This window comes from Lolium perenne, chromosome 7 (assembly GCF_019359855.2).
Source record: "Lolium perenne isolate Kyuss_39 chromosome 7, Kyuss_2.0, whole genome shotgun sequence".
Classification (NCBI taxonomy): domain Eukaryota; kingdom Viridiplantae; phylum Streptophyta; class Magnoliopsida; order Poales; family Poaceae; genus Lolium; species Lolium perenne.
The window spans coordinates 214,545,050-214,568,672 of NC_067250.2; the positions used below are offsets into that span (position 1 = coordinate 214,545,050).

The following is a 23,623-nucleotide window of genomic DNA, read 5'->3' on the forward strand; positions in this document are numbered from 1 at the left end:
TATTTGCCAAAAAAGACTAAAGAATAAAATGGATCGAAGACACTACACCAAATAAATAAAATGAAGTTGCATCATTGTACATGGCATTGTCGTCTCTAGTTTAAACTTTTGCATCTCGATGTTTCTCCATACCTGCAGGAGCTGAAATCTACACAAAGCAGATTAATCGAGAGGTTTGAAGAGCTCACCGGTGGCCTGCCTGATCTGATTAGGTTCCAGATCTCTACAATGCACCGTGGCCAGTGACACACCGTTTGTAAGGAAGGACAGTAAAACACATTGTACTACCAAAGAAGAAGACTAGTACACAAAAGAATGAAATAAACGAGCATGACAAAAAAACAAAACTTGATATCATCATCATCGGCACTACCACCAAAGTCTCAACAGTGGTTCACTGAACTAAGAGACTTCGATCCGTGGGGTCAGAGCACCACTTCGTCACTAGTGCGGACCGTGATGACCACATAAGTACGGGGATGGAGCATAGGTTCAAAATTGTCTCCATGTTTGAGATGAAGTGGTGGAACACACAAACCTAAAATGTTAGTTTGCCTACAACAGTTCTTCAACCAACCCGTGGGACCTCGATTTGGTTGGACTTGGCTAAAGACTATGTTCTGCAAAGTATTTACTTGCCTACATCCTATTAGATGGTCATTTGATACCTAGCGTTTGGGTACCGAAATGCGAGGAAAGTATCAAATTGAAATTGTTTTTAGGATCTGAGAAATGTCTCTCCCGCTACAAAGCCACCATGTTTGGTTGTTTGCATCATATGCTTGTGGCCTCCTTCTCTTGTTAGTGGTGACATTACCAACAAACTACATGACCATACATGGATTTAAGAGCAAATCAAAATTTCCTTGGGTCGGGTGTTGAACCTGACTGATCCGCACGCCCGACCATTTCAACATCTCAATGCCCACCTAGGGTGTTTGAGTAGTTCAACCTCAATGCTAGAGCTTCTTGATTCATAGGATTTGTATACGAATTATGTAGAATTTAAATCCTTTGGAAAAATTCTACACAAGTTGTAGGAACATAAATTATAGAAACTAAACCTATAGATATTTTTTAGTGTAAGTCCTATAGAGAAAAAACATGACGTTATTCCTCATAGAAAATTTCTTTTACTATAATTAAACACACTTTATCTTTTTACAGGATTCAAGTAGTCATGACGTTCTAATCATACTTTTTTTCTAATCCTATGCTTTTTGTATCATATAAATCAAAGGGGCCTGAAGTTGTTTCCTAGAAGGTGTTAATTTTGGCTATGTTAAAGTTTTATATTTTCTCTTGTTTCTTTTGGACTTGATGTGTTATAGTATGTCTTAGCGGTGGTGGGTTGCTTGCTATATTAATATAGTGGGACGAAAATCTATTTCAAGAGAATTATAAGATGGAAGAAAAACATTACGTCCAAGTTGTGCAAATTGCATCCTGACAAAACGTTGTTTAATGCATTTTTCTACAACTCGATAATGATTGGGAAAGCTACACAACACACCTACACGGTGGGTGCTGAACCGAAGCTTTGGCTTTGGACGAATTCCTAGAAAAAAGAAGGAGCGCACGCACACGACAGACAGACGACACGATGCTGCAGCTGCGGCTGCTGGCTCAAACCTCTGAAACCGCGTCACCGTTCCTTCCTCCTCCTCCTCCTGGTTGCCGAGTCAAATCCCCACCCCACCCCACCCCGGCCAAGTCTTCGCCTTCCATCTCCCTCCCTCGACAATAACATGCTCGCCTCTCCTCCTTTCCTCTCCCTTCCACGCTCTCCCTCCACCTCCCTTTCCTTCTCATCCGCCCTCCTCCCCCCTCGCGCGGCGGCAGCGCCATTTTCGTCCAGGTATTTTTTTTCCCTCCTTAGGTTGTTACTTTTATCATTTTCGGATCACCAAGAATGGGTCTTTTCTTGCTCCACGATGCGTAAATTCAGGCTAGACATGGGGGGAAATGCTGAGCCGGTTCATGGATATGGTAGTAATCTTGCGCGAATTTGGGGGCGGATGCTAACTCTGCTCCGCTGATTTCCAGTTCTTGATCCGTGATCCTCCGCGCCGTCGTCTGCCAAGAACCCACCGCGAGGTCGCCCGAGAGGACATCGATTGCTGCCCGATTCCGTTCCCGTGGATTGGATTCTTCCAAAGACGACCCTGATTCTTGCGGCGCTGAATTCGGGGGCAGGTTGTCGCTTGTCCGTACGAAGGGGTGGAGCCGTCGCTTCGTCCTGCATCGTGGACTTTTCATGAATTCTCGCCGATCCAGGTCCGTGAAGCTGCTGTCGGCGCGCGCCAAGCCCCTCGAGGTCGACGTCGCCGAGGAGGACCCGCGGATGAGCTCGTCGGCCGACAACACGGTCTACTGCTGCATTGCCAAGGGGAGCAAGGTCGTATACAGCTACAGCAGCAAGGATGGCGACTCGCAGATGGAGGCCACGGCGGCGCTCTGCCTGGAGAACGTGCCCCCCTACCACCGGCATTACATCCACACCACGGGGTCGAGGAGCTACGGGTTTCTGATGGCGGATGGCCACACCTTCTTCGCCATCATCGACCCGACCGTCGGGAATGTGGGTGCCTTCCAGTTCCTGGAGCGCGTGCGGGATGAGTTCAGGAACACCAACAGGAACAGCCTCCACGACTCGCTGTTGCCGGCTGTCCAGAGGCTGGTGGCTTCGCTGGAGAAGATGCCCCGTGCGACGCTCGTTCTCGAGTACGGTGCGCAGAGGGGAGCGTCGAATGATGGCTCGGGCTGCACTTCGTCGAAGGTGCCTCTTCTCGGGAAAGGCGGGGGCAGGAAGGATAAGAAGAAGGCGAAAGATAAAGGGATGTCGACGGCGGATGGCGATGACGAGCACAATGGCACTAGAGCTTTGAGAATCGATGTGCAGCCAGAGGATGTAGGCGGCATGTCGTTGGAGCGCAGCGCAAGCCAGTCAAGGCTACGGAGGCGGTCGCTGTGGATGCGCCATGTGAAGATCATCATCATTGTCGATGCTGTCATTTGTGTGATATTGTTCGCTGCCTGGCTTGCCGTCTGCAAAGGTTTCCAGTGTGTGTCTGGGTGATTAAACAGTGTAGCTGCTAAGGGACCGACAAGTTTCAGAATGCAATCACTCTTGGGTATGTTCCTCTCCAGAAAGGTAATTATAAGCCAAGAAGATGCTAATGGAGAGGATGTAGGCTACGGTTAGCAGTATGTTCAGGATCAGATGATGAAAAATTTGAGGTTTGATGTGGTGAAGATGTACATATGCTTCATCTCTTGTACATGAGATTTCGATATAATTTTTTTCCACAGATCTGGCATGTCTGTGGCCTTCCTTACTATGAATCTGGTCGTGTGTCTATATTATTTTTTTCGTCTATACTTGTGCAGATGATGTACCTATCTGTTTCATTGCCTTCCATTCCATGGCCTTTTTCTTGTAGTTAGATTCCTGCTATTACAGGAGTTTAGTTCTGAGTTTTTGCCAAGTTCTGAAGTTGTGATGGAATTATGTGTTCAGATGCTCAATAAAGTACCCCTCCGATCCATAATAAGTGTCGGTTTTTTAGTTCAAACAAATTTGAACTAAAACCCCGACACTTATTATGGATTGGAGGGAGTACTATAGTTTATTTTCACACCTTAGCATGAAAATGCTCCCGGTTAGATTAGGCCACATTGGGCTAATTCTGCAAGAGTCTTCATAAATTTGTTGTTTCCAGGGCGTGAAACCTGGAAAGTAGAGTGCAATATTTGTATACATGCAGGTAAAATCTTTGTATACATGGTTTACCTGCAGTACACTGGTCACAACTCTGTAGCGCTGGAATCAGTTGTTTCCTGAAGATGACAAAACCATGCAGGTAAAATCTGAAGTTAGAATCACTGGTTTTGATTATGTCCGTGACAAGAGTCATGTTCTGTAGGCTTGGGAATTTTTAATCAGCTGTGTCTGCTTCATACCATGTGTTTCTAGATAGGCCACACTCCAGCCCAAACAAAAGAGTCTGACTGGACAATTCACCCTCTTGGCTGCGGCGCCCAGGCTGAAGTCTTGTAGGCCAAACTTTCGATGGGCCTACAGCTTGGCAATTATAGATCACGCTAGGGTAGCTGTGGCTAGAACTCAGGAAATTTTGTCAAAAAGGACCACCTGCCCCACTGAAATGTCAAAAGAGACCACCTATGAACGGAAATGGCAAAACTGCTGTGGCGGCAGCACGGCCAGTCGACGCGTGGCGCCTGCCGCCGCAGCCGGTGGCGGCAGGGCCTGCCGCCGTCAGTCCTGGCGGCACGTCGCCGTCCCTCGGCCGGCCGTCAACGGAGCGCAGCCTGCCGCCCTAGCTGGTGGCGGCACGGTGACGTGGCGGGCCTGCCGCCACCGCCGGTGGTGGCATGTGCTGCTGGCCGACAACCTCCACAGCGCGCTGACGGCGCTGATTTCGACGCAGACGGCGCTGATTCCCACGCAAACTGTGTCAGATTCGCGTTGTCTCTGATTCTGAGGCTGTTTGCTCCGGTTTGAGTCTATTTGACACTAGTTTTTGCACTTTCAGCTATATTAGAGACTGTAGTTGTACAGAAAATTGATTGTATGATTCTCCGACATGAGTTGATGTCCGCCGCTGGTACAGGAACGTGACCATCGAAAGTGGTTGTTTCACGTCCTTTAAAAGGAGCAGCTGGGCAGGCCACTTCTCATACGTGCGCATGCTATTATCACCGCGTACGAGAGCTCACAGAAGATAAGCTCGAAGCACTACAGCCAGGCCATTGTTTTTTAGTGATTGATTAGCTGATTGAGTCACTGATTGAGCCGCTAATTGAGTGCACGAAGCAGTAGAAGAAGAAAATTAAGGTGAGTTCTTGTAGATCGCTAATTTTATTCGTACATGCATAAGTTAGTTGCTGCCATTTGTGGTGTAGTGTAGTATATTTTACTCTACTAATTAGGAAGTAACATTGTATTAGCATATTATATAGAGCGAGTGAGATTTTACGAAGGATGTAATTTAATTTGAAATAGAACAACACGTAGTGCAGCGTACTATTATTGCATGTGTATGACTGAAAATTAAAGAGATGGGCAATTTGTTGAACTAATAACCGTATGTTCGGAACATGCTTTAACTATATTTTTTAATGTGTATTTTAGGTGGATTGAAGTATGCACATGCTCTCTCACTGTTATTACTTAGATTATTGTGGCGCGTAAACTATTGTTTGGAAGAATATCTATCTACAAATTAAGGTATATATATGAAGTCTTTTAATATTTTCTCTTGTGTAATTTTTTGCCCGTATTATTTAGAAAATGATGGATTAATTATTTTCGTAAAGTCTTACCGCCATGTTAAAATATGTGTTGTAATGAAATTATTAAAACATTAATATGATTTAAGGTAGGATGTTACTAATATTATTTTAAAAATCTGGTTGTGCGGTAGGTACGATGGAAAATTTGGTAGTGTACTATGGGGACATCGTACATGACGAATTCGGTGGGGTGGATTTCTCGAACTGCGACTCGATGGAAGTTGCAGTGATAGATATGGTCAATAGAGCATTTGCGGATGTAAGAAAAATCATCCGAGCCCCATTTGGTCAGGGGATGCGTGGACAGAGGATGACGGTTGAGGCTCTTATCGTCGTAGAAGGGAATGGACCTCCCCGTTGGGGTTTGCGGGAGGTAAAAAATGATACAAATTGGCGTACGTACATGAGGTTTGCAAGCACACCTGGTGCTGCTATGTACGGACGGCCGATGGTGTATGTGAAGTTTATTTCAGCTACTGATGATGCTGGAAGCAGTAGGAGCGCTGCAGAAGAGCAGCTGTCCATCACCGCAGGCCCTAGCACCGGCCTGTCGGATCAGGTTGCCATCATCGCTGCTCGTAGCATCGACCCATCGGAGCAGATGCCTAGCCACCATAATGTTGACCCAGGATATTGGTCCGCGGTCGTCGACATCAGCGAACATGTGGAGGGATTGCCTGAGGCGTTGGATGATGATGCTCGTTCATCTTCGTCCGAATCCTCGTCGGATGAAGAAGGAGTAGGTCCTCCCTAGAGGGCGGTCCCAGGTCCAATGGACCCTGACTTCCTGCAGACCATGACCATAAGCAATGAATTTCGGTCTGTTCCAGACCTAGGAGAGGATAGTCTGCTAGTTGGGCAAAGTTTCCCTGACAAGGACTCCGCTGATCAGGCAATAAAGAGGTATGCATTGAGCATATCTCGGGAGCACAGAGTGAAGCAGTCTGATCGAAGTCAGCTAAAAGTGATATGTGTCAAATTGAATGAGGGGTGCATGGGGAGAGTGATCGCTCGAAAGAGCTCTGGGGTATGTCAGCCCTGGCATATCTCAAAAATAGAACCACATAGTTGCGAGCAGGTGGGGGCTATGGCTAAGCACCGCAACGTCACCGCAAAATATTTGTCACATATCTTGCAAGTGGCGGTGGAAAAAGACATCAATGTTAGTGTGAAGACGCTGCAAGAGACTGCAGAAGATCAGATTGGCTTCTCTGTCAGCTCCGGAAAGGCAAGGCGTGCCAAGGAGGACATTTTCCAGAGGCTATATGGCACATATGAGCAAGCATATGACCTAGCCCCCAGACTGCTCCATCAGATATCATCAAGTAACCCGGGGACTCAAGTATTCAGGAGAGAACGTCCACACCCCAGGGAGCAAAATGAAGAAATACTTGACTGTTTATTCTGGGCATTCCTGCATGCTATACAGGCATTCCAACACTGTCGTCCGGTGTTGTCAATAGATGGTACCTTCCTCACTAGAAAGTACAAGGGCACACTCCTATTGGCGATCGCAGCAGATGCAAACAATCAGCTCCTTCCTATTGCATATGCATTGGTGGAGAGCGAGAACAAAGATAGCTGGTTCTGGTTCTTATGCTGCTTGAAGATTTCAGTTGTCGGAAATCGCCCCAATGTTTGCATCATCTCTGATCGCAACACGGGGCTATTGAGTGTGCTCGAATTTATGAAGGTGGCACAAGATCCAGAATGGGGGTGGCCCGATCTAGAGACAAGGTGGTGCATGCGGCATTTGGCAGCCAATTTTTACTCAAAGTTCAAGAACAAGGATTGGTTCAAGCTGTTCAAGAGAATGTGCATGCAGAAGACAGAAGAGAAGATGAATGCAATTTGGAGTGGAATCAATGCCGAAATTGAGAAAGCTGCGTTGCCACAGAGAAAAGATCGGAGGGGCAATACCAGGACAGTTAATTTGTCTACGTGGATTGCCGAGAGTTGCCCCGATTTAAGCAAGTGGGCGCTTTCTTACGACTCCGGGGCACGGTACGGCATAATGACCACCAACATGTCAGAGATGTACAATGGTGTGTTGAAAGGTGTGCGCGCCCTCCCTATCACGGCGTTGATTATAATAATTTGTAGTCATGATTTGTTGTAATAAATTATTGATTATTTCTATTCATGATGTGATGTAATATATTTATAATAATTTGTGCGCATGATTTGTTGTAATAAATTTATAATTACTTCTATTCATAATGTGTTGTAATATATTTATAATAATTTCTATTCATATTTGTAACATATTTATAATTATTATGTGTGTACAGGTGATGACGTCGCACTTACCAGACCTTTTAGAGGCGTCGTTTGATGCCGATCAACGTTGTCACCAATGGTTGGACCCGAACGCCCACTTCGACCCCCCTCAGCCCTTCAGGCTACGCGGCATCAAAAATAGGCTCCATGTTCACGATCGTTATATGGATCACTTGCGCGCTCACGGACTTCTTTCATATTCCAAGCTTACATCAAGCAAAGAGAAGTTTCTGTTGGACCCATCTCTTATGTCAGCCCTTGTTGATCGTTGGAGACCTGAGACCCACACTTTTCAGTTACGTTGTGGAGAGTTGACACCTACCCTAAAAGATGTGTCCATGATTACTGCTCTTCCTATCATTGGTAATCCAGTGGTCCCCCAAGCATATTCTAGTAATTGGCCGCTCCAGGTTGAAGCACGGCTTGGTGTTCCATTTCCTGTTAACACCTGTAGTGGGAACCGTCCTAGGGGTGTGCCTCTGAGCTAGATAGTCACACATTTTGCTAACTTACCTGCCAATGCAGATAATGTCACGCTGGCAAGACATCTATTTGCATATGTGCTGTATCTCTTAGGTATAATGTTCCCTTCGTCACACGGTGACGTTGTTCTCCCCAGTTTGATTAAAATTGCTGAAGAGATAGTAGATGGCCCCTTACCTCACAGGCCCATATACAGCTTTGGTTCAGCCATGCTTGCTCATACATACAGGGGGTTATGTCATGCCACCCAGAAAAAATCTAAAGGCCACATACTTGCCGTCAGCTATGAGTTTCTTCAGCTATGGTCATGGGAGTACCTACCTGTTGGACGTCCCCACCTATCCAACATTCTCCAGTCTTGTCGCCGCGTTCTTCTGCTGCCTGCGCCTCAGCAGCCCTTTCTCTTAATCTCTTCCTTTCCGCTTCACGGGCCTCCCTGCGCACCTCTTCCTCCGCATACCTACGTGCGTTCTCATCATCCATCCGCTTCTGATTTACCTCGCGATTTCGAGCTTGCTCTGCCCTTAATTTTTGTATCTGTCTCTCTCTTTCTGCTTTATCATTAGCAATAGCCTTTTCGAAACGCTCCTCCTCATGGAACCTTGCCCATGCACGCCTCTGTTTTTCCTCCACCTCACGGCGCGCCCAATCCGGCTGCTCTTGGTCTATCCAGTGAAACCAGTTGCAAAGGGGCGGGGGAGACTGCAACAAAAATAAAACGGTTAATAAATGAAAATTAATGACATACAAATATGATTTTTAATCATGCTGTTACAACATACCGCAGGTCTCGAGGACGATGAACTTGTATGTGCGGGTGGATCATGATCGTAGTATGCGCACATGAAATATTTCATGCCGAACTTATCCGAAAAATGCCCCACCTCCTTCACCTTCGCAAGGCGGCCGCACCAACACCTCTCTGCTCTAACCCCCGGCGGCAAAGTTGCATTCTTTCCCTTCATCGATCTAAAATCCTGGTCTGAGCAAGGCACACTCATACTGGCTAAGGTATGAGCACTTGTGTACCAAATAATATCAGCGAACTGAGCGAGAGAATTAGGCACACTCGACGCCGGCTTTTATAGCGAACTGAGCGAGAGAATTAGGCGGGAAAATTTAGCGGGAACATGCCTCAATCAGTGCAATCAGCCAAAAAGCAGTACAATAATTCGAAAAAGTATGTGGGAATCAGCGCCGTCAGCGTCGAAATCAGCGCCATCAGCGCGCTGTGGAGGTTGTCGGCCAGCAGCACATGCCACCACCGGCGGTGGCGGCAGGCCCGCCACGTCACCGTGCCGCCACCAGCTAGGGCGGCAGGCTGCGCTCCGTTGACGGCCGGCCGAGGGACGGCGACGTGCCGCCAGGACTGACGGCGGCAGGCCCTGCCGCCACCGGCTGCGGCGGCAGGCGCCACGCGTCGGCTGGCTGTGCTGCCGCCACGGCAGTTTTGCCATTTCCGTTCACAGGTGGTCTCTTTTGACATTTCAGTGGGGCAGGTGGTCTTTTTTGACAAAATTTCAGAAGTCAGAGCAGCCAAAAGACCTTAATAAAAGTCAGAGCAGTCAAAAGAAGTGCTATTTGTGGCTTGTGGGGCATGCAACTTAATCTAAAAATAACAGCCGGTGGCTCGGTATTCCTTGGTAATTAAAGGTATGATGATTTTTTTTTTGAAAAAATGAGCATGTATACGTAGCTCTATAGAAAACCCATATGGCTTAACTTATTTGTACGGATATGTAACGTGCGAATTGGTAGAAATATTATGTAGCTATTGTCGGCTCGTTGGCGGCGATTTTGCTGGGCGGTGGCGGTCGTGGCCGGTGGATAGGAGGCACGGCAAGACAGTGCTTGCCAACCACGAAGCACTGCGAGACGGTGCATGTCGACACGAGCCTCGGAAAGGTCTCGTAGATACCTGCCAGCAGGGGTGGCAGCGGCATGCAGGAAGAACAATGGCTCGATGTGCGCCCGACCAGTCCGACACGTTGGAATGTGGGATCAACTGGCCGACAAACACGATCGCCGGCGAGGGGAGAGATGAGATCATGGCGGCCATAGACGACGACCACCAGGAGAACGTGAGCGACAGAGAGAGAGAGATAAGATCGTCGCAGCTCTCCATGCGGTATATGGTATACCCATACATAGTTATGACGGGTCTAGATATGGGCTTAGGGGACTCACAATTAATTAATTAACTAATTATCCGAGAACCTAAACTAAGTTTGGGGGAGGGAGTTGTAATGGAGCAAGCCTCTTAGCGAATGGGGGCTCTCCAATCTCCTGTCGTGTTTCAGCTGTCCTGTTTCTGTTCTTCTGAAGTTTGCTTGTTTTTTTTAGCATGAGCACTTTTGGTAAATATAGCTCATTTTTTGCCTTTGTCACACCCAACACAAATTCAATCCTTTTGAGATTAGCTTTCACATGACTTTGTACTGAACATATGTAAAGTTTTGGTCCTTTGTTAGATTGCATTTGTGCCTTCAGTGTTAGACTCAAAAGCTACCCAACATCCTCTGTGCTGCACATACTTCCCAATATGCAATACCACACCACATTCCTGAGAGGTGGTCTTAATCTTCTATGATTAGTTATCGAACAAAATGAAGTGTTGGGGGTAAGGATGTACCCAACTTTCTCATGGGCTTTGTTACGAATTTGTTGGGGAACTGGCATTGTCAATTTCCTCTTATGTTTTTTACATTGTCAATACATTGCTGGATAAGGATGTACCCTACTTCCACATGGCTATTGCTACAAATTTGTTGGGTAAATGGTATTTTATACTTGCACATATGAACTCATTTTGTTTTATATATATGCACCTCTTCACGAGGTTTTCAAAATAGTACTTTGAGCGACAATTCTTTCATGTTATATACAAAGGTGTATATGTACCTTTTTTAAGATTTAACCTGTAATTTCCCAAGGTACATATATCTTGTTCTTGTGCCTGAGATCAGAGCAGTTGGTGTTTGAGCACAGTACAAGAGCAATTTTCATTATGTTTTCCCGGAAGGATAGGTAGATTCCAAATAATGTATAACATGCATAAATACAATGATTGTATAATTTAATATGGTCTAACCATTTTTTTCGTAAGCTTTGAATGTAATCTATGAGAAGGGCATTTTCAGTTTTACTATGTCCTGATTCTTATTTAATGCATACATAAAACAACCATTCCCAAGGTTGCTTCGTTGATGTATGATCAGTTTCTTTGGTCTCCAACCGTTGGCCAATACATGCCTCAAATGTTTGTTTATGTACGCAGTATATGGTGTCTAATATTGTTGGTCGTAGTGAGTCCACTAGTATATATCAGACCTATTAAGGATCCCGTGACACATGTAAAGCCTTTTCTCTGTGTTGTGCGGCCGAACACTGACCACTAGAAAAGCGTACCGTAAGCCTTGTTTTGGCCGGCCCCCAATGCGGCTAGATAGCAAACTGATAGAAAATTAGAAGTGTGTGCGTAAATGAATTTACGCACACGATACAGTCCGAACAAACCGTTGGCTTAATGAAAATATTTGCAAATGAATTTTTTTCCCAATTGTACGTGAATTTTTGCGATTTCATTTTTCCCTTTCCCACTGCCTTTCCTCCTCTCTCCAGGAGAACTGATGCTAGGACCAAATTAAACGGGGTGTTATCTAGCACGTATAAATTCGCTGCTGGAGAGGTCTCATCATCTATCTAACAACGTATTGCCAAGGGAGAGATTTTAATATATTAATGTTGCAAAAGACATACACTATTATTGCTAAACGTACATATGATGGGTCACTCATCATTTTAGTTAATGTTGTGATTTGTTCCAATAAAGTTTGGCTTCGGCATGTATAGGCCACACCATTTACGATGTAATACCGAATGCGATGAGTCAGATCGCACACGATTATTTTTTGGATGCCGTGTGTGATAGGCATAATAGCAAACGACTGCCTCGTGTGCAATTATATCGGCCGGAACACCAATTAAAATTCCCCATTAAATTTTGTTGTCCATTCACATTACATTGTACAAGTTTCACACTAGATCAAATGTAATTGTATTCACATCCACGATCTTGTAAAAATTCCTAGTGATTTCGTGAAGATCGCCACACACAAACTCTCGATCCTCTGTCCTCTGCTTATCGATCGATCGCCACACAGCAGACGAAGAACATCGACACACCACTCCAATGGTGGCCTCACCACCCTCCTCCTTGTACTACTTCGATGAGCAGAGGATGAGCTTCAAGGTCACCTACACCCTCCGTGCGTCGAGGGCGGAGAGGTGGATACGCGAAGTGAAGGAGAAGTTCCTTGATGCCGCACCGATCGAGTGTGTCGGGCTGGACTATGAATTCGCCGACGCGGCGAAGAATGTCAGGCGGGATAATCTTCCATGAAGCAGGGACAGCACACCGACGTCCTGTAGCTCTATGTCACATATGATACACTGGTCTTCCAGATTGTCCACACCGACGATGTGCCGGAGGCCCTACGTGAGTTCCTTAACGACGATTTAATCGTCTTATACGGTGCTGCTATCGTCAACGACATCAACAAGTTGGATTACTACGACATCGACATTTCGGTTGCGGTTGACTTCCAGCAGGTGATCCTAAATCCGACACGCCAACTAGGATTAGCCACAGCTCTATCAAAGCGCTCACGGATATAACGTGTGCGACAACATGTCCGATCGCACACGGTTCCAAGAACCGTGTGCGTTCTTTGGCCGTATCGTCCACCCTTTGTTTGAGGGAACCTGGCACACCAACTAGGATTAGCCACAGCTCTATCAAAGTGCTCACGAATATAGCCATCAACTCGGTGGTTATTGTTCTCCATGTGAAAATATCACCTTCAAAACCCAAGTCATTCAAATTACAATACAACAGTGCATCACGAAATCTATCCATGCATATTTGAGGTCTAGGGACACCCCCTTGTTTTTCATAATTGAACATAATTTTATTGAATCGCCAACGCACAGCCATAGAAGATTTGCTTGGTGGTGAAGCATCCGCAGCAGCTTCCAAGTCTCTTTCCTCATATTGTATCTATACCAGTTAGGCGCCATTTAAAACCATCCTCTTCGATAACATCAACATCAATATGCATTCTACCCATCCACCTTAACTCAACAATGATACCTCTCTTCTAAAACATAGCAAGACCACCACTTCTACCCTTACAATCCTGCACCAACATATGTTGCATACCAAGCATTTTGTTTCTTTCAGAGACAAAGTTATGCTATTTTTTGTATTTTCATGCATAGCAATGCATGCAGACTTTAAAATATTTAGATGTAATAAATAAGTACTTTGAACTTTTTTGGGGTGTTTGTAATGAACACTTATTTGTTTGCTATATTGAATTTTTTCGTGAAAAACACAAAATGCATCGGGCTCATGGGGGCACCCCCAGAAGCAAATGTACACGCCGTAAAAAAAAAACCATTTCCGTGTGCGTGGACTGACACAGACAAACGATGGAGATGCCCTTATGCTGCAGTGGCCCAGCTCAAGTAACGACCGGAAATTGGGAAAATGCATGGTTGAACCGGCGGGCACATGCTCCTGGCGGAAATCGGGTTACCATTGGTCCAAGTGTGCGGTGGGTCCCATACAACAACTGAGCATTTTTATGGATACAGATAGAATACATAGGGTAGGCCCCGAGACATGATGATGGGAGAGAGAAGTGGAAAATTTTCCTATCTCTCTGTAACCGCAGGCGTGGCAGCAGCAGCCCTGCTTCGAGGTCGCCATTGTCTGCTCGAGGTCCAGAACAGCGCCTCCATACACGGCCGCAGAGCGGAGACTGGCGGCATGGCTGGCGGCGCCCTCGTCAGCAGGAGATCCGGCGCAATAGCTCGAGATTGGTGGCGCTCTCGTCGGCTCGATCGCCCTGAGCGTGGGGCAGTTCCAGCGCACGAGCTTGACGTGGGGCAGTTCTGGCTTGTTCCGCGCGACGGCGGGTCCGAGCTCGGGGCAGCTGCGCGGCACAGGCGGCGCGACCGTGCTGCTGCTCCACCCCGGCTCCTTCCACGGCCGCGGCCGACGGGCCTGGCGCGCCGACGTGGCGAACGTGGCCGCGTGGTGGAAGCGCGCGGGCGGGGTGGCGGGGCGGACGCGGACATGGCGGACGCGATAGAAGAGCAGGCGTGCTCGCGAACGGTACGGCGATGACGACGCGGAGGCACGCGGGCGGGTGATACATCTCCGACGTATCGATAATTTCTTATGTTCCATGCCACATTATTGATGATATCTACATGTTTTATGCATACTTTATGTCGTATTTATGCATTTTCCGGCACTAACCTATTAACGAGATGCCGAAGAGCCAGTTGCTGTTTTCTGCTGTTTTTGGTTTCAGAAATCCTACAAAGGAAATATTCTCGGAATTGGACGAAATCAACGTCCAGGGTCCTATTTTGCCACGAAGCTTCCAGAAGACCGAAGAGAAGACGAAGTGGGGCCACGGGACGACGACACGCCAGGGCGGCACGGCCTGGGCCCTGGCCGCGCGGCCCTGCTGTGTGGGTCCCCCGTGACGCCCTTTGACCTGCCCTTCCGCCTACTTAAAGCCTCCGTCGCGAAACCCCCAGTACCGAGAGCCACGATACGGAAAACCTTACTGAGACGCCGCCGCCGCCAATCCCATCTCGGGGGATTCAGGAGATCGCCTCCGGCACCCTGCCGGAGAGGGGAATCATCTCCCGGAGGATTCTTCACCGCCATGGTCGCCTCCGGAGTGATGAGTGAGTAGTTCACCCCTGGACTATGGGTCCATAGCAGTAGCTAGATGGTCATCTTCTCCTTATGTGCTTCATTGTTGGATCTTGTGAGCTGCCTAACATGATCAAGATCATCTATCTGTAATGCTATATGTTGTGTTTGTCAGGATCCGATGGATAGAGAATACTATGTTATGTTAATTATCAATCTATTACCTATGTGTTGTTTATGATCTTGCATGCTCTCCGTTATTAGTAGAGGCTCTGGCCAAGTTTTTGCTCTTAACTCCAAGAGGGAGTATTTATGCTCGATAGTGGGTTCATGCCTCCACTAAATGCAGGACAAGTGTGAGAAAGTTCTAAGGTTGTGGATGTGCTGTTGCCACTAGGGATAAAACATTGATGCTATGTCCGAGGATGTAGTTATTGATTACATTACGCACCATACTTAATGCAATTGTCTGTTGTTTGCAACTTAATACTGGAAGGGGTTCGGATGATAACCTGAAGGTGGACTTTTTAGGCATAGATGCATGCTGGATAGCGGTCTATGTACTTTGTCGTAATGCCCAATTAAATCTCACTATACTTATCATATCATGTATGTGCATTGTCATGCCCTCTCTATTTGTCAATTGCCCGACTGTAATTTGTTCACCCAACATGCTATTTATCTTATGGGAGAGACACCTCTAGTGAACTGTGGACCCCGGTCCATTCTTTTACATTAAATACAATCTACTGAAATATTTGTTCTACTGTTTTCTGCAAACAATCATCATCCACACAATACGGTTAATCCTTTGTTACAGCAAGCCGGTGAGATTGACAACCTCACTGTTTCGTTGGGGCAAAGTACTTTGGTTGTGTTGTGCAGGTTCCACGTTGGCGCCGGAATCTCTGGTGTTGCGCCGCACTATACTTCGCCGCCATCAACCTTCAACGTGCTTCTTGGCTCCTCCTGGTTCGATAAACCTTGGTTTCTTTCTGAGGGAAAACTTGCTACTGTCTGCATCACACCTTTCTCTTGGGGTTCCCAACGGACGTGTGTTAATTGCACGCATCAAGCTTTTTTTCTGGCGCCGTTGCCGGGGAGATCAAGACACGCTGCAAGGGGAGTCTCCACAATCCAATCTCTTTACTTTGTTTTTGTCTTGCTTTATTTTATTTGCTTTCTTGTTTGCTGCACTTAAACAAAACACAAAAAAATTAGTTGCTAGTTTTACTTTATTTACTGTCTTGTTCTCCATATCAAAAACACAAAAAAAAAATTTACTTGCATTTACTTTATTTACCACTTGTTTATTTCATCATGTTTCCTCCTAAGTACACTCTAAAAGACATACCGGTAGGACGTGGGTCTATCATTGGAAGAGATAATATAGAAGATTTTTTCACTCATGTTAGTACCACTGAAGATTTTGAAGATAGACACTTGGTAGAACTTGCTCCTACTTATGAAATTGCTGCTGCTTCTTTAGTTCGCATGTTGGAAACTAAATTTGTTAATCTCAATCCTATAATCCAACACATGTTTCTCACACTCGGTGATATGGAGGAAGGGTAAAAGAAAGATTTTGTTTTAGAAACCCTTCTAAAAGAATTTGGTGGTGTAGCAAGAGAGGCTAGAAAGGTCTTTATCAAATACAATATGCTTGGCTCTTATACCAATTTTGTTAGTATCCTTGAAAAGATGGATATAGAGAGAGTAAGGTACACTAATAATATTAATGATGGTGGGGAGATTAAGACAACAATACATTGTAAGCTCCTGGGAATGAATGACGCTCTAGAAAATAACTATGGTTGGCTTGTCACTGAAAATTTGTTTAATGAGAATAGCAAGCCTAAGAGTAATGAAAAGGGAACCTCTGAAACTTACATAGATAAGATAACATGCATTGTTGAGGCAACTCCCAACACCCAAGGTAATATTGATGCTTCACCTCTCGATAACACTTGATATACACTTTCTGCGCCTAGCTGAAAGGCGTTAAAGAAAAGCGCTTATGGGAGACAACCCATGTTTTTACTACAGTACTTTCTTTTATATTTGAGTCTTGGAAGTTGTTTACTACTGTAGCAACCTCTCCTTATCTTAGTTTTGTGCATTATTGTGCCAAGTAAAGTCGTTGATAGTAAGGTTCATACTAGATTTGGATTACTGCGCAGAAACAGATTTCTTTGCTGTCACGAATCTGGGCCTAATTCTCTGTAGGTAACTCAGAAAATTATGCCAATTTACGTGAGTGATCCTCAGATATGTACGCAACTTTCATTCAATTTGGGCATTTGCATCTGAGCAAGTCTGGTGCCACTTTAAAATTCGTCTTTACGAACTGTTCTGTTTTGATAGATTCTGCCTTTTATTTCGCATTGCCTCTTTTGCTATGTTGGATGAATTTCTTTGATCCATTAATGTCCAGTAGCTTTGTGCAATGTCCAGAAGTGTTAAGAATGATTATGTCACCTCTGAACATGTAAATTTTTATTGTGCACTAACCCTCTAATGAGTTGTTTCGAGTTTGGTGTGGAGGAAGTTTTCAAGGATCAAGAGAGGGAAATGATGCAATATGATCAAGAAGAGTGAAAGCTCTAAGCTTGGGGATGCCCCGGTGGTTCACCCCTGCATATTTTAAGAAGACTCAAGCGTCTAAGATTGGGGATGCCCAAGGCATCCCCTTCTTCATCGACAACATTATCAGGTTCCTCCCCTGAAACTATATTTTTATTCCATCACATCTTATGTGCTTTGCTTGGAGCGTCGGTTTGTTTTTGTTTTTGTTTTTGTTCGAATAAAATGGATCCTAGCATTCATTGTGTGGGAGAGAGACACGCTCCGCTGTTGCATATGGACAAATATGTCCTTAGGCTTTACTCATAGTATTCATGGCGAAGGTTGAATCTTCTTCGTTAAATTGTTATATGGTTGGAATCGGAAAATGCTACATGTAGTAATTCTAAAATGTCTTGAATAATTTGATACTTGGAAATTGTTGTGCTCATGTTTAAGCTCTTGCATCATATACTTTGCACCTATCAATGAAGAAATACATAGAGCTTGCTAAAATTTGGTTTGCATAATTGGTCTCTCTAAAGTCTAGATAATTTCTAGTTTTGAGTTTTGAACAACAAGGAAGACGGTGTAGAGTCTTATAATGTTTACAATATGTCTTTTATGTGAGTTTTGCTGCACCGGTTCATCCTTGTGTTTGTTTCAAATAACCTTGCTAGCCTAAACCTTGTATCGAGAGGGAATACTTCTCATGCATCCAAAATCCTTGAGCCAACCACTATGTCATTTGTGTCCACCATACCTACCTACTACATGGTATTTCTCCGCCATTCCAAAGTAAATTGCTTGAGTGCTACCTTTAAATTTCCATCATTCGCCTTTGCAATATATAGCTCATGGGACAAAATAGCCTTAAAAACTATTGTGGTATTGAGTATGTACTTATGCACTTTATCTCTTATTAAGTTGCTTATTGTGCGATAACCATGCTCCTGGGGACGCCATCAACTCTTTGTTGAATATCATGTGAGTTGCTATGCATGTTCGTCATGTCTGAAGTAAGGGCGGTTTTCACAATCAAATGGTTTGAATATGCATACTGTTAGAGAAGAACATTGGGCCGCTAACTAAAGCCATGAATCATGGTGGAAGTTTCAGTTTGGACATAAAACCTCAATCTCTTATGAGAATATTAACTGTTGAATGCTTAAGCATTAAAAGAGGAGTCCATTATCTGTTGTCTATGTTGTCCCGGTATGGGTGTCTAAGTTGAAGAATGATCAAAAGCGAGAAATCCAATGCGAACTTTCTCCTTAGACCCTTGTACAGGCGGCATAGAGGTACCCCTTTGTGACACTTGGTTGAAACATATGTCATGCAATGATAATCCGTGTTAATCCAAGCTAATTAGGACAAGGTGCGGGCACTACTAGTATACTATGCATGAGGCTTGCAACTTGTAAGATATAATTTACATGATACATATGCTTTATTACTACCGTTGACAAAATTGTTTCATGTTTTCAAAACCAAAGCTCTAGCACAAATATAGCAATCGATGCTTTCCTCTTTGAAGGACCATTCTTTTACCTTTTATGTTGAGTCAGTTCACCTATTTCTCTCCACCTCAAGAAGCAAACACTTGTGTGAACTGTGCATTGATTCCTACATACTTGCATATTGCACTTGTTATATTACTTTACATTGACACTATCCATGAGATATACATGTTATAAGTTGAAAGCAACCGCTGAATCTTAATCTTCCTTTGTGTTGCTTCAATACCTTTACTTTGATTTATTGCTTTATGAGTTAACTCTTATGCAAGACTTATTGATGCTTGTCTCGAAGTACTACTCATGAAAAGTCTTTGCTTTATGATTCATTTGTTTACTCATGTCATTACCATTGTTTTGATCGCTGCATTCATTACATATGCTTACAATAGTATGATCAAGGTTATGATGGCATGTCACTCCAGAAATTATCTTTGTTATCGTTTACCTGCTCGGGACGAGCAGGAACTAAGCTTGGGGATGCTGATACGTCTCCGACGTATCGATAATTTCTTATGTTCCATGCCACATTATTGATGATATCTACATGTTTTATGCATACTTTATGTCGTATTTATGCATTTTCCGGCACTAACCTATTAACGAGATGCCGAAGAGCCAGTTGTTGTTTTCTGCTGTTTTTGGTTTCAGAAATCCTACAAAGGAAATATTCTCGGAATTGGACGAAATCAACGCCCAGGGTCCTATTTTGCCACGAAGCTTCCAGAAGACCGAAGAGAAGACGAAGTGGGGCCACGGGGCGACGACACGCCAGGGCGGCGCGGCCTGGGCCCTGGCCGCGCGGCCCTGCTGTGTGGGTCCCCCGTGACGCCCTTTGACCTGCCCTTCCGCCTACTTAAAGCCTCCGTCGCGAAACCCCCAGTACCGAGAGCCACGATACGGAAAACCTTACTGAGACGCCGCCGCCGCCAATCCCATCTCGGGGGATTCAGGAGATCGCCTCCGGCACCCTGCCGGAGAGGGGAATCATCTCCCGGAGGATTCTTCACCGCCATGGTCGCCTCCGGAGTGATGAGTGAGTAGTTCACCCCTGGACTATGGGTCCATAGCAGTAGCTAGATGGTCATCTTCTCCTTATGTGCTTCATTGTTGGATCTTGTGAGCTGCCTAACATGATCAAGATCATCTATCTGTAATGCTATATGTTGTGTTTGTCGGGATCCGATGGATAGAGAATACTATGTTATGTTAATTATCAATCTATTACCTATGTGTTGTTTATGATCTTGCATGCTCTCCGTTATTAGTAGAGGCTCTGGCCAAGTTTTTGCTCTTAACTCCAAGAGGGAGTATTTTTGCTCGATAGTGGGTTCATGCCTCCATTAAATGCAGGACGATGTGAGAAAGTTCTAAGGTTGTGGATGTGTTGTTGTCACTAGGGATAAAACATTGATGCTATGTCCGAGGATGTAGTTATTGATTACATTACGCACCATACTTAATGCAATTGTCTGTTGTTTGCAACTTAATACTGGAAGGGGTTCGGATGATAACCTGAAGGTGGACTTTTTAGGCATAGATGCATGCTGGATAGCGGTCTATGTACTTTGTCGTAATGCCCAATTAAATCTCACTATACTTATCATATCATGTATGTGCATTGTCATGCCCTCTCTATTTGTCAATTGCCCGACTGTAATTTGTTCACCCAACATGCTATTTATCTTATGGGAGAGACACCTCTAGTGAACTGTGGACCCCGGTCCATTCTTTTACATTAAATACAATCTACTGTAATACTTGTTCTACTATTTTCTGCAAACAATCATCATCCACACAATACGGTTAATCCTTTGTTACAGCAAGCCGGTGAGATTGACAATCTCACTGTTTCGTTGGGGCAAAGTACTTTGGTTGTGTTGTGCAGGTTCCACGTTGGCGCCGGAATCCCTGGTGTTGCGCCGCACTATACTTCGCCGCCATCAACCTTCAACGTGCTTCTTGGCTCCTCCTGGTTCGATAAACCTTGGTTTCTTTCTGAGGGAAAACTTGCTACTGTCTGCATCACACCTTCCTCTTGGGGTTCCCAACGGACGTGTGTTAATTGCACGCATCAGCGGGGTCAGGAACAGCCTGGCGATGGCGCGCTCGCTTACGGGTGCCGCGCCGTGGTGGCCGCAGCCTTATAGGCCGCTCGTCTGCTGCACGGACGGAGGACCGGCGCTCCGCGTCTCGCACGACGACGTGGAGGTCGGCACCAACATCCAGGAGGCCGGCGCCGGTGGCCGGGGAAGGAGGAGGAGGCGCTAGCGGGACAGCGGTGGTGGCCGTGGACGCTGCTATTGCACGGACGCGGCGCCGGCTCCGTCAGCGTGGACATCGCGGCCGACATCCTACGTGCGCACGGACGCTGCTGCTGCATCTGGGACAGGATGCCGTCAACCTGTCGTCGGGGACGGGGGCGGCGTCGAGGACGGGGCGGCAGGATGCCGTCGGAGACGGGGGTGGCGCCGACGTGGCGGCGTGGACGGGGCGTCCAGGCGAGCTCGGGGAGGAGCCGGGCGCGGCGGTGATGGGGATCGATGGGAGAGGATGGGGAAAGATGGGGCGGGGGAGAGGATAGAGGGGCCCAGACGCTTATGTACTGTCGTTTTTGTACCTGTATATGGACAACACCCATTCCAGCAGTGGACCCCACGCAAAAAAATCTGGACCAATCAGAAGCTGATTTCACGCAGGATCACATGCCGCCCGGTTCCATTAGTCCACTCTCCCGGAAATTGCCTCTAGATATAGATTCGAGCCTATAACCCATACAAAGCGTCCAAAGTGTCTGACTGCATATTCTGTTGCTGGGATCTCTGTCCTGACTCCTGAGTGAGATCTTCTGAGGCATGTCTCTGCCTCTCTGGGCCTTGTCCATCAGCTGCTGCCAGTCAGTGTTTATGCCAGAAGAGAGCAGGATACACGCCTGGGATCGCAGACAATCTAATAGTGAAAGAGCTACAACCACAACCCCCAACGGATAGCGAATTTCCGTCAGAGAGCAGTGTAGGGAACATCCCCATCAGTCCACCACGGCAAGCTCTCTGTCGAGACCACCAAACCTTCATCACGCTCAGCCAGTCAAAAAAAGAGGACATCCCCACCAGTCAAAACACACAACTCTTCCGCCGCCATGGCCATGTAGAAAGTAATTGGAACAACAGCTTCATAGGAATGGGGCAAATGTCAGATGATTCAGGGATGTTAAGAACTGCATGTTTTCTACTATTTGTATTTCTACATTTATTTGTAGCGATAATTATCTGGGCTGTCTGTATGTACAACAATTATATATGGCAGTATGACAGAGTTGGAATTCAGATTGGTACAAGTGCGAGACATAACTCATACCTCCATATTAGGCAATGCTGGCAACAGATAGTAGTTACACGTAGCAATTTTACAGATAAGACAACATAATGAGGTCATTAAGGTTTCCATGTATCGCTAGTGTTGTATGCAAAGAACCAATTTGAGGAAGGCCAAAACAAGCAGCATCTTGTTTGGCCAAACGTCCTTGCTTCACATCTGCTCCAAGAAGATAATAAGTGTACCTGCAGAAAGAATAAGCGCTATCCATTTGGCAAGGAACTAATGCCATATCTCATGAACAAAGCATTTTTTTCATTCGATGTTGCAAGGCAAGCAGTAAGTATTCCCGTGGAATTTGCAAGCAAGCACAAATGTTATTTACACAGGAGCACAGATAATGAAATAGATGCCAGCCTGCCGGATTTGAACCGGCTCGAAGGAGGAGCATAGGGTCTTTCAACCCCACACCCTCCAACACTCTTCCGATCGAGCAAAGGCTGGTGACATGAGATCACTGGGTAGGCGATTACTAAATGAAAAGGTACCAAGTACCAGAATCTCACCATATCTTACCAGAACATAGGATTGCCCATGTACTTCCTATTCCAGTCAAAATGGGATGTAGCTCAGTACTGCCAGATTTAATTGAGGCAATAAAAGCAAAAAAGATATGGAGTTATTATGCTCATAAACGCGAGTAGCAGCAAATGAGGGATTAATTTATCTGGCTCTATTCACCGCTTTCGAGATTTTTTCACAAGTGTTCAAACGCTACCTTGATTTGCTCTTTTGCTGGCTACTGATACATGCAGCAGAAAGTTCTAAAATAGATGACCTAGTATATTAAATGCTAGCAATGGAAGAAATCTCCAGATATGCCATAATAACCTCATTAATAGTTTTAGGCACTTGACACATGTATTTTTTTCGAGTTTCTTTTCATTGAAAAGAAGAGGGGTATAAGCCTCCTAGGATGATCTATATTATTCCACGATACCATGATCTATTTTCGAGTCTCTTTTCACGCGAATCATGATCTATATTATTCCACCATATCTTCTTTTAAATGCTTGTTGCCCGTCTACCAAAGGACAAAGTTAATAGCTTCAATACTATGGCAAACATCTTTTTTTTTTTTTTTTTTTTTGCTATGGCAAACCATATGTTTCTTAAAATCAACAGTTCTGGTTTCAACAACTTAGTGTGTTATAATTAAAAGTCTAGAACCATTTCCAAACCTTCCAATCCTATCCTAATCTTGACTTACAAATCAACTTCTTTCCATCAGAAACTGGTATCTAGAATCATAAGATAGGGAAAGACGGGTTTTGAAGTGCTTTATCTTCTCTTTTTAATCCTGATTCTGTGCACCCATTACACAGATTCAGGAACACAAACACTTCAGCCTGAT

General features: G+C 45.3%; 2 protein-coding genes across 2 annotated transcripts; both read left to right on the top strand.

The window, feature by feature from the left end:
• The first annotated feature begins 1,621 nt into the window (after positions 1-1,621).
• Positions 1,622-3,338, top strand: LOC127314233 (phytolongin Phyl1.1). The gene is made up of 2 exons (XM_051344686.2): positions 1,622-1,858; positions 2,047-3,338. The coding sequence occupies exon 2, from the start codon at positions 2,258-2,260 to the stop codon at positions 3,077-3,079; it is 822 nt and encodes a 273-aa protein (XP_051200646.1). The 5' UTR covers positions 1,622-1,858; positions 2,047-2,257; the 3' UTR covers positions 3,080-3,338.
• A 2,750-nt stretch (positions 3,339-6,088) lies between these two features.
• LOC127315575 (uncharacterized) lies at positions 6,089-7,651 on the top strand. The gene is made up of 2 exons (XM_051346050.1): positions 6,089-7,373; positions 7,608-7,651. The coding sequence occupies exons 1-2, from the start codon at positions 6,089-6,091 to the stop codon at positions 7,649-7,651; spliced, it is 1,329 nt and encodes a 442-aa protein (XP_051202010.1).
• Positions 7,652-23,623: the final 15,972 nt, after the last annotated feature.

Coding starts and splice junctions, on each gene's coding strand:
- LOC127314233 (XM_051344686.2), top strand. CDS start 2,258: ATGAATTCTCGCCGATCCAGGTCCGTGAAGCTGCTGTCGGCGCGCGCC.
- LOC127315575 (XM_051346050.1), top strand. CDS start 6,089: ATGGACCCTGACTTCCTGCAGACCATGACCATAAGCAATGAATTTCGG. Junction 7,374..7,607: donor GTACAATGGTGTGTTGAAAG/GTGTGCGCGCCC, acceptor ATGTGTGTACAG/GTGATGACGTCGCACTTACC.